The sequence below is a fragment of the Myzus persicae genome, unplaced genomic scaffold, assembly GCF_001856785.1.
Source record: "Myzus persicae strain clone G006 unplaced genomic scaffold, MPER_G0061.0, whole genome shotgun sequence".
Classification (NCBI taxonomy): Eukaryota; Metazoa; Arthropoda; class Insecta; order Hemiptera; family Aphididae; genus Myzus; species Myzus persicae.
The window spans coordinates 407,095-419,002 of record NW_019101686.1 but is presented as its reverse complement, the minus strand read 5'-3'; the positions used below and the strand labels follow the sequence as shown (position 1 = coordinate 419,002).

The 11,908-nt window shown below is 35.8% G+C and overlaps 1 protein-coding gene across 1 annotated transcript; it reads right to left on the bottom strand.

Moving 5' to 3' along the window:
• Nucleotides 1-3,545: 3,545 nt before the first annotated feature.
• Nucleotides 3,546-11,378, bottom strand: LOC111030148 (protein msta-like). The gene is made up of 3 exons (XM_022309523.1): nucleotides 5,434-11,378; nucleotides 4,542-4,699; nucleotides 3,546-3,792 (listed from the first exon to the last, which is right to left on the bottom strand). Exons 1-3 carry the CDS (start codon nucleotides 6,581-6,583, stop codon nucleotides 3,697-3,699), a joined length of 1,404 nt encoding a protein of 467 aa, XP_022165215.1. The 5' UTR covers nucleotides 6,584-11,378; the 3' UTR covers nucleotides 3,546-3,696.
• Nucleotides 11,379-11,908: the final 530 nt, after the last annotated feature.

Below are 11,908 nucleotides of genomic sequence, written 5' to 3'. Positions count from 1 at the left end.
GAAACTTTTATTCGTTCAAATTTTGATTCGTATTTTACAATTCCCATGACTCCGATAATATCAATATAAGAAAGCTAAAGAGAAATTGATGTAGAGACTAACATAAATATGAATAAAAGATGAAAAATAATCATTTTAAAATAAACAAATGAACAAATAGAATAAATAAATATTTTTATGTATCACCTCCAAAGTATAAGTGCTTGGCGTAATTCCTTTAATCATAAACTGACTACTTCAAATAATATTATTATTATATTATGCTTATTGTAAATAAATCTTTATAAGTAGTAGATTGTAATAATTGTATATTCCAAATAAATGTTAAATATATATTATATATCTATATGCATTTTCAAACATCTGTTTAATAAGTTAATGTAAAAAAGTGGAGCTGTCATTTTAAAAAAATAAGTCAGAATTGACACCGTAAGATAATTGTTAAGTGGTATAAAAATCCAAGCATTGAAAATAAGATCCTTATTAAGTTAACTATGCGTACTAAATAGATACTAAAATCATAAATCGAATAAATGCATTATCAATGGACTGGTGAGAATCAGCCAGATGAATCATGATGTACACATTTAATTGCCATTTGTAACATTTTTTTTACTGATAACATTTTATAGCGAAATTCTTTGATATCTATGAATATTATAATTTAACCAAATTGCTTTTTTATGTTGTGATATTAGCCGTTGGACGGCGACAGATAATTTAGCAGACAGTAATAATAACAAAGTCGTAGGTATGCATAAATCTTGTCTAACTATGTATATATGTATAGATTAGGACGGTTGGGTAAGATCAAAAGTTTTGATAAAAATAATATTTGTACAGTTTTAAGAGGCACGCATCAGCCGTTACCTTCAAAATATGTCTTTAAATGCCAAATGAATTAAGCAATTTTTAGAGATTTTTTTCTTTTTCGGGGCTAAGCCGAAATTGTTTGTATCGTTTTTTTTTATATAAACATGGTCATTGGTCACCCTAACATTATATTATACATCCGTGATGTACGGCGTATATATCATAACGACACCGAGTTTACACGAAATGCACTCATAAACATGTGCGTTGAGTGATGTTTTTCTAGCGGAAACGCTATATCGAAACACTTCCCCCTATACTTACCCGAAATTTCACTCTTTAGTCTTCCTCTCCCACGACGACGGCGCCGAATCGTAAAAAAAGTTTCGTAATACGTACTACGTGTTTTCTAAAGCGTCGACCGAAATATTGAAAAAATAAAACCTTCGTTTGCATGTTACGACGGCATCGCGTCAACTTTGGCTTTTTTCTTCGCTTTCGACGTATAATAACTACAATACTAAATACGATAATATGATAAAATATTAAAATATTGTTATTTCAGCGCTATGATCAATTTTGACCGTTGTGAAATCGATTACGAGGCCATTTCGAATCAATAACTTCACCACATCGAGTCGAATTTACGATTTTTAAGTATCTACTGATTATATAATAATAATTATCATTGTAAAGGTACATGCTATGCCAATATTATTATAGAGAATAATCAATCATTTTATTTTATCGTCTGTTCGCACGTTGTCATAAAAAAAAGTATTACTGTAATATATTATGATACATGTTTTTATTATTTTGATAGGTAACATATTATAATTGTATTAATATTCGACCAAATCAAATGTTCTTAGTTAAGTGAAATAAATACAAATACATATTACATTTAATATATTAGACCATTTTACCTATAGTCTATAGCACCTTAATCGACCAAACTACAATTGTTTCAAATTTGAATGGTTCGGATTTAAATAAGACATTGAACGTCTGCGGTTTTGGGTTCGGTAGTACTCAAAAACCAATATTTGTCACACCACTATTACAATGATTATATACTTTATTAAAATGTGCAAAACTGTAGAAGATAATAATTTTACATAGTATAATATAGTATTGTAGACTAGTTAATATTCTTTAGATTAATTTAATTTCATATGAAACGATATCATCAAAAATAGACTGTACATAATTATATATCTACCTATAATATTTTATTTATATTTTAAAATATGTTTGTATAGATCTTAAATATATATATATATATGATAATGTTCTAACCGTATTGTTCAGGAGAAACTATATTCGAATTAATTTAAATCATTGTGCGCAGGTATTCGTCGCACCACCTGCCTACATACCTAATCCGTGTTTTGGATACGAATCAGTTATAATATAATATTATTTAAATATCGTATTCTATACAATTTGTAAGCTGTTGACCCTTTAACCATAGGGTTTTACATAATATCCGCTGTACACATATACCTATGTATATTAATATATTCATTTCAGAAGGTGCTGTGCGCTAATAGTGTTATATTTGAAGACGGTTTTATTAAAAACGTTCTTAATGCTGCAAAATCAATACATGCGTTGTACTTTTGTATTATATAGTTGGCAAGTGTTCATTAAACGATGCGATCTTGGCTGTTTTTCACTCGGCGAGCGAATTCGGTCTTTAAATAAACACAACAATGAATATTTTATTGCACACGTATAAATATACTTAATTGAAAACCTATTTTACGAAATTATATTGGGTTAGTGAATGTAATTTATAAAATGTTGATATTGTGTCAACAACGGTTGAAATAACGATCTGAACTTACCCTTAAAACCTTTTTAGTGTCCGATTATCAACACTTCGTCTCATCAGTCGTGAAAAATTCGTAATTTAATTTTAATGATTAAACAAAATACTAACAATGCACCTTCTCTCCAGTATCAATGAAAACTATTCATTTGTTCTGTATTTGATATTCAATGTTCGTAAAAATAACCGGTTATTCTCTCATTGAGAATTAACAAATAAGTATGCAATTTGCCTTTTTAAGATTTAGCCTTTCTACTATAGTTTATACAGTTTATAGACATATCTCTTATAGCTGTGTTACACTTTATTCTTCTCCTCACAATTTAAAATAATAGTGTCGAAAAACGTCAACATAAAAGCCGTTACAAATAGTATATATTTTCATTGTCCGTCGAGTTAATTAAAAATATTTTACTTTTTAACCAATAATGTGTGTTGAAATAATTGTTCTTTTAAAAAATATATTTTTTACTGGTAACCTCAACAGTGGTTGGAGAACTTTATGGTAAACCAAACATAATAAACATGAAACTGTGAAAATTACCAACACATTGTTTTTACACTATATATTACTTTGCTCTTATGCGGTTTAGTTATGACAATATTAATTAGGTATAAGTTATAACCTTTTCACCTTTTCATATTAATATAGTTATACTGCTGTTAAAAATATTATTCTAACTTGTTTAATATTTGATGGTTATTCGGGTTGTTCCATATTTCCTAACAGACATTTCACTTTTACTTTTTTTTTGTAATATTTTATCCTCAAACATTACATAACATTATATCGATTACAATATTACGTCGTATACTGTGGAAACGGGGATTATAAACTCGTAAAATGAGTTACGATCCCAATAAATACATATTATATAATGGGAGTATGTACGAACGGTTCAACGTTGAGCTCTCGGTTTATTATCGCCACAATATCAAAAACAAAAAAAGAACTATACATTATAAGTTATAACAAAAACAGAACACTACTATTACTGTACGACATAATATACATTTGGCGGTGACCGAATTATGTACATCTTGTGTGGTCATTGTAACTGTTCGACCAAATACACCAGATCGGGTTCGGTTTTCAAAATGACGACCGCTTCTCCTGTGTAATTCTTGATCATCTCGTCGTAGTTCTACAGTATAATAATAATAATTACGATGATGATAATTATAATTATAGTAATAAAAAAAATTATGATTATTTGTACTATTTATTTTTAAAGGTAACATGAAATATTAATATCCGGTGATATTGCAAAGAGCTAAGAAAATATTGAAGTATTCACCACTTTTGACGATTTTTAAATGCTATGTCCTTTCATTGTGCACATGCACGGTACATTTTGCTTTTCTTAAACGGCAACTAAATTCAAAATTGATTAAGTTATAATGGATTAAAGTCTGTTTAAGAATATGTAAAATGGCACGGACATAAGAAAATCATAAGTTATAAAATGAAACAATTTATTAGTATGAACTAAACCTTTAAAGTTTAAATCTATGTAATTCAGATGATTTTGGTTTTCCACCAAGATAGTTAAGAAATCAAATTGACTTAAAACAAATTTAGTCTATCCAAATATGGTGTTGACAATTAGCGTCGACTTAGAAAAACGCAAGTTGCATTGCACACTAGCACAATGAAGGGGCTGCTAATTCAGAAATCGTCAAAAAATGTGTGTCAATGTGAAGTATTTCCTAGCTTCTCCGGAGATTCAATCCGAGGTCACTGAACAGAAATATTTCGTGCTACCTAATTTTGGGAACACAATTTACTGATTCTGGGACCCACGAACTCGCGCATTTCATTGTGGATGTTGATTAATATCATAATGTATTTATACATTTACACATGATTGATAAGATGTGATAAAAAACCGACCCGTTTGTGTTTCATCCGCTTTAGCTGTCTGAGACCTCGGACCAAGTAGTAGAGCAGTAGGCCCCGGAATCGCGTGATTCCTGGTTCCAGGACGTCGGCCAACCGCAACAGTTGTTCACATATGTCCGTATTGTTTTCCAGTTGTTTTGCTGACAGATCTGCACAAAACGGTGATGATACAAAAATCGTCTTTGATATGACTGTATAATGATTAATACACTGTCAGTCATTATCTCAGTGTAACAATAAATATTAACAATAAACAATAATAATATACAGTGAGAGGACTCGACGTCATCCTCATGAAAAGCCGAAATATCATATTATTTGTTAATCGTATGTTGGGGATAATAAGTTGGTCCTTTTAGTGGGTGACTTTTGTTTCTAATAACAATTTCTATAATTGGCAAACAAATCGATGTAGGTATACGTACTTTATATGATATATCTAATCTAATAGGTGAACATTCTTGAATTTTCATTTTTTTCTATTGGTTTGCAGAACTTTAATGTTCACATTAAATGTAAACCGGGCCGAAAGTTACGGAAAACATACAGATATAATTGTGCAGTAACTGTAACTATATCAGATTTTTAAAAGTTTTTATAATGTTTTTATAAACTCGAAATGTGTAAGTTACCCTTCTCTTGTTTTTTTTAGAATGTATGTTGTTTACAGTTATATTTTAAAATTTAAAATTATTGGTTTCGGTTTTTTTCTTAAAGATAAAAAACTATATAATGTATTACTTATCCTACAGCTTTTCTTGGGTTCTACTGCATTTAATCAACCGAACACAGTATAGGTACACTAAAATAAGTTGCAGACTGGAACTAAAGTAACGTCGGAAACGTGTTGAGTACTTGAGTATACTATCACACAGCTGCTTACCCGAAATCCGGTCGGCGTACAGTTGGGTTAGCGCGTACTTGACGCTCACCGTGACGTGATGGTCGGCGTGCAGCGGCGGAATCGTTCCGTCGCGGACCCGTTCCAGGAACCGTTCGAATCCTGCGCAGTCGCGCGTCTTGGAAAGCGCTCCGACAGCCTGTAGCGCATGGGCCGCTTCGACGTCGATAGCGAGTCGGCCGCAAGTGGAGCACAGCCACCGGCCGACGGCCGTGGCCCGACCACCCGGACACCGGCCACCGCCCCCGCCATCGCAGGCCGCCGAGCCCAGATGAGTACCCAGTTCCGCGGGGTCAGCGCAACGAGCACACTCGCACTCGAAACATTTTGCGGCCGACAGGTGCCGGCGACGGTCACGCGTGCACCACAGCGTCTGCGTGTACGTAGCGGTGACGGGACAGCCGCGGGTTATGGGCACCACTGCCACCACTCGAATGGACGGCTGGCCGTCGACCTCGTCTCCGGTGAACACGTGTTTGGTGTTCGGCGTGCAGCAGTGGGCCATCATTGACGCGAGAGAGTAGACGGCGCGGAACTTGCGGCCGCCGGGCCGACGTACTTCGAAGGCGTTGGTGTCCAGCACGGCGGCCGCCTCAAGAGCTGACCGGTGATCGTGACTGTAGCCCGCCGACCGCAGGCCCAACCGGTCCAGCACGAACGCGGCCACGTTGACCGCATACGCACGGTACAGCGGCGTGTCCAGCCTGTCGTCCAGGTGCGACTGTAGAGACCGGAACTCTGCAGCCCGGCGGCCGTCCAGCTGGTGAAGCAACAGCATGCAACGGAGCGGCATCAAGAAGCAGTACGCGGCCGATCGGCGGCTATCGAAGTGGCCGCCAATCAGTGGACATTCGGCGTCACGGTGTACGGGCGATGTTTCGCACCGCGGCCCGCACATCGGCCATCCGCAAGTCGAACACCTGTAACCTGCAGTGGGCGCATAACACGTCAGGCAGACAGGCGGCGAGCTGGCTTTGGGGCCAACGACCAACGGCTGTTCCTCGAGCAGTACCTCGCCGGCCGCGATGTCCCGGGCGGCCACCCAGTGCCGTCCCAGTTCCGACGACTCGACCACCGCATACGGCGGCGCGGCGGCGTCTTCCTCACTGTTCTTGCCGCCGGACGACGACATGAACGTGATAATATGCGTTGTTAAGACTTAATATGGTAAAGCTGTGCTGTCGGACAGCGCTGAGAAGTCTACGCACTATATGTTATGCAAGCTGTCGCGGCCGACTGCAGTCTGATGCTATTTCGACCGCTCGCGCCGCCCGGCCCGGTACTAAAATAATCACTGCGAGGGTGGGTGGGGCTGCACCCGTCCGCGGGGAAGTGTACCAAAGGCGTTCCTGTGTCGTCGCGAAATCCGCGCCGTGCCTTATAAATTCGTCGTTGCAGCCGTTGTCACGGAATCCGCGGCGCGCCGTATAAATTCACCGGCGGACGAACGGTCGTCGGGGGATCGGTTATAATATTATTACGACGCAGTGGGCGCGGGGCGTAGGGGAAATCGGCGAAAAAAATCGCGATAAAAACAAAAAATAGGAGGCGATGACGCGTCGTACACGGTCGACGGTGTAAATAATATAATAATATATTTACGCGTATGGGCTCGTAAAACGTCCCCGCGAGTGCGATATTCGAGCCGTGTCCATACCGCACGGACGAGATGAAAAAAAAATGGAAAAGCGGGGAAAAGCGCTTATAATATTATTGTATTATACAAAGCGTCATATTTTTACGGCGTCGCTCGTTTTTTTATGGAATTCAATCTTGGACCGGCACATAAACACCGTCGCGTATGTTACGTGTGCGTGATGGGGGAGTAAGCTTCCTTTACCGAGTTTACTCTTCTGCCGGGCGGGTGTGTCGATGTTGCAAGGTGGGACTTTGCAGTGAGCGACGATCGGGAAATTTGTATTAAGTGTACCTACACAGTGTGAGTTCAATATTTAGGTATGGTTCTGTCAAAATATATTGTCTATAGAACGATATGGTTTTTGGCTTTACGCAGTGACAAAACTATATCGAGACTTTGGACGTTTCGACTTCAATCATCCTGTAAGAATCTCAGAGTGCCCCTGCACACATCTATAGGTGTAATATTATATTCTGCCGGTTTGTTTGAAATAAGCAGAAGTAAGCTGTTATTTTAAGTACAAAAATTTAAAATTTAATCTGGCTACCTTTATTCAAAATTACTATTAATTATCATATGGTCAACGACATAGATGTAGTTTATAATTATACCCAGCATTTAGTCGAAAAACCATATCGAAAAGAGAGAAAAACGAAACGTGTCTGCACACCAGTGCTAATGGGATTTTAGAAGCTCATGGAGTGGTGTGCGATGTTCCTGGTTGTTTCCGAAAGTGTTTAATATTATAAAAATTATATCGAAATACTATTCATTAGTAATAAAAAAAAAAACTTCAAATACAATATCGGTACAAGTTGATTGAAGATGTCTAAATAATATTATGCATTTATTTCCGAAGACACATATTTAATACTGTCAAAGTTGTATACCTAGTTATGCTCATCATAGTTATTTTACCCTCGAGTATAGTATTATAAACTAAAAATTGATTCAATAATCTATAGGAGAAAGAAATTATCCTTATACTAAATCAAAAATATTTACCAAACAATTATATTTTGTCGCCAAAATTTTCATTGAAATTATAATTAATAAGCACTTTAATTTTTTTTAATATGCTTGAAAATGTTTAAAGTACTCTTGGTCGTCTCTCGCTCTGTGGTAAATATTTCTACCTCAGTAGAGAGTTACGCAAATATACTCTATTTGGTGGAGCGTTCACTCGCTTTAACAGGTACTCGATGTTAATTGCCATAGGGGGTGGAGTAAATGTCTTGTATGCCTAGAATACTATACGTTTGGATCCATGGCACCAAGTGGCTGAAAAGTGGACGTATACGTGGATCTTCAGGTATAAGTAGGTGTAGGTATGTGGGTAGATAGGGGAATTTACTAATATTATATAATATTCATTGGGATACCGCCGCTGCATGAGCATATAAAGTCGCTCTCAGTCCGTTACACTTGCCCTCAGTGAGCGAGCGATTTGAATAAGACCCCCATATATTTAAGTAACTTTCGGGGAGACAGATGTTTTGAGCGCGTGAAACCGTCACGCGTGGTGCGAATAGCGTGTTGTACATATTATTATATATGTATATACACATATCGTATATAATACTCTCGCATAAAACAACACACATACAACCAAACATATATGTGTATAATATTATATTATGTATATCGTGTGTGTGTGTGTGTGTGTGTGTGTGTGTGTGTGTGTCTGAACGGAAACTGGCACTTGACATCTTTTGAATGTTTAATGGACAGCTTCGCCTCGTGCGTGCGTGCAAACTACAACGGACTTTTAGCCGACACGAGAGTGTGCCGTCCGCGTGCTCGAATTAACGAGGGTCGACGACGTAATATTTTCCTGAAGCCGAACACACCCATCGGGTGAGTGGGCAAGAGCGAGACGTATATAGTATGGAGGGATCTTGTCACTTGTGTGTGTATAATATTGTGATACACGCATACGGATGAGACAAGCGTTGTATATATTATTATATTACGCACGCAGTCACTGCTAGAATATTTATATCGTCCGGAAAACTCTTTTTTTTTCTTCTCCCACTCGCACGCGGCTATCGCTTTCAAGTATCTAAGTTACTCAGAGATAAACGATGCGTAGTATATGGTTGATAAGTTACCGTCAACCACGATTTCAAAAATATATGAATAAAAAATACAATTTAAAATTATTTGAATATAATATATACATATTTCAAACCATGCCGTCAACGCGTTAGAGTGGAACATAACTCCATTCTAGACGTTTCTCGAAACATTTCAGCTTCTTGCAGGTGATACGTCAAAATATGCTGGTAGCACAAGACTATTTTAGTTTCAATTATATTTTTGTACACGCTTTACAGCCAGAAAAGTGAATAACGCATTACGCCCCGTTTATACAATATTCCCCGCTAAGTTAATGTGTGGGTACCATCACTAAAATCCTTAGGAGTCGTACAATTTGGATGTGCAACACACAAACAGTTCCTATGGTCCTAATATACCTAATACCGATGAGTAATTATTTCAAAGATATAGCATCCAATAGTTTACCAATATCGACACAGGTAATAATAATAAGTCGTATAAAAAAAACATGCTACTAAAAGTGTTTCCTCTAAAACAGTGTTTCCCAACCATTTACCATCACGGACCACTTCGACAATATTTTATAGGTCGCGGACCACCTCAATTTTATGAAAACTAGGAACACCTATTTTTTTTTTGCTCATTAACAAGTATAATGCTGTTCCTCAATAAGTCTTAATGTTTTTCGCTATCTAGGAATAAAGTTAATAATAGAACAAATCTATGGTACCGCGAACCACCTATGACTAACCCACGGCCGACCACCGGTTGGAAAACACTCCTCTACAAGAAAAATTGAGGAATCATATAGATACGTTTTTGGGTTTAGTGCAGTGGACAAATACCTAGTACCATGCTACATTTTGTTTGGAATTTAATTTAATAATGTTTTGTTTAATTTGTATGGTTGATTTGAGTTTCTATGGCAATGCACAAATTTGCTTCAGAGTTACGAAAATTTGACTTGAGAAAATTGGCCTTGCAAAAATCGGTTATAACACATAAATCAGTTGTACCCAAAAGCATATTATTGTACAAAAAAAAAACAGAGATATGGACATAGGGTACGGAGGTGAGTAGGTGACATAAAGAAGTGTGGAAAAATAACATCTGACAAGGCACTGCATGGCGAGTTTGTTTTAAATGCACACGGAAATTTATAAAAAGAAAAACGATACCTACTTTTTTATGTATTGTGGCATAAGCTCGTTGCTTTGGTCGTATATAAATTGATTAATTTTTCATATTCCAACATATAAGAACATAGGCATTTTAGGTATATACATTATACCTATTATTAAGTATTTATGTGGCAATTACTATGCATTACGAACATAACAATAATAATAAATTCAGGCCAAACAATACCGATATGTGTATACTTGGATTCAATAGGTTTACCCACATTAAAAATTGAAACATAAGAATTAGTGACTACTTAGCGTAAAATCATCAGGTGGTTTGCATATAATATTTCGTTAATGCTTAAATTGTTCACTTTTCCGGTAACATATCCTAAACGCAAGTGCATCGCCATATCATTTTTAATTTTGTCTGTAAATAAATCACACCTGAAATGAATAAAAATGTTTGTTATTACTCATCACTTATGTTGTATTATTATTTTATTGCTACACATCAAATATAAACTATTATATTATATAAAGAAACTACACATCACATTATGTAGGTCCATTTTTTTTAGTCTCGAGATTTAGGAAAAATATTCGTCCTTGATTCGGAGACATACTATTACGATTGTTGTGATGCAAAAAATGATAATCTTATTAGTTTGTCATTCACGCTGAAACGCAAGATAAACACTCTCATTGAAAAAAAATAATTAACAGCAAAAACCTTATTTAGAAATGTAAGATTCGAGCGCAATTAATGTTAAAATATTTACGCTGTATTTAAATCATTTTATCTTTACTCTTTGTTTAATCTTATAGTCAGCCAAGGTTCAGAATAATCTAAATAAGTACAACAATATTGTTAGGGTCTTTTTTTAACAAGTCGTAAACGAGTTTATCACAAATTAAATGGGGGAAAACAGCAACACTCAAACTGTTGAAGAAAACGGACTAAACATAATAATCGTTTTGATCGAAAAAATAGTAAAACCCAATCGTCGGAAAATTATTGTAATTGCACTTAGTTAGGAATTGAGGATTTTTGCTTATTTTTTACCTACAAGTTAATATACAATTTTAGCCTTGGTCTACTATATAGACTATAGACGAACCGTGGGTAATATTTTTAGTATTTATAGGGTAAATATCTATAAATATAGGTAGGTACCTATTCGTTTTTTAACTACCTACTCAAAATAGATGATGTAAATATTTTTCACTAGATGGTGACAAATATTTGTTCTATTATATACAATTTATGTCGTGTAATTTTTAATTTATTTTGTATTTTTTTGTTTTATACTATTTACCATATACTATAGAGTATAGGTATAGATATTTGCTTTATTGTTAAATTTTCTAAGCAGTTTACACTGCTTTGTAAAACCAATGATTTTAAATACTAATAAAACGATAATTATTTCTTAAATTATTTGAATTTATAAGAAGTAGAGACCTACACTTAAACACGTAGTTTTATACCCATTAGAATAACTGGATAAATGTTTCAGAAAAAAAGTGCGTATCCCCTCCCCCCGTATCACTCTGCTATTGAAACCGGTTCCCCTATGGCAGGAATATCACGTATCGCCATTGTATACCGTGGGGGTTGCAGAAGAATTGA

Bases quoted from the DNA above. Each gene is read 5' to 3' on its own strand.
- LOC111030148 (XM_022309523.1), bottom strand. From the start codon at position 6,583: ATGTCGTCGTCCGGCGGCAAGAACAGTGAGGAAGACGCCGCCGCGCCG. The intron at 4,700-5,433 runs GTAAGCAGCTGT...CGTTTTGTGCAG, and splicing joins GTACGCCGACCGGATTTCGG to ATCTGTCAGCAAAACAACTG. The intron at 3,793-4,541 runs GTCGGTTTTTTA...ATTATACTGTAG, and splicing joins AGCGGATGAAACACAAACGG to AACTACGACGAGATGATCAA.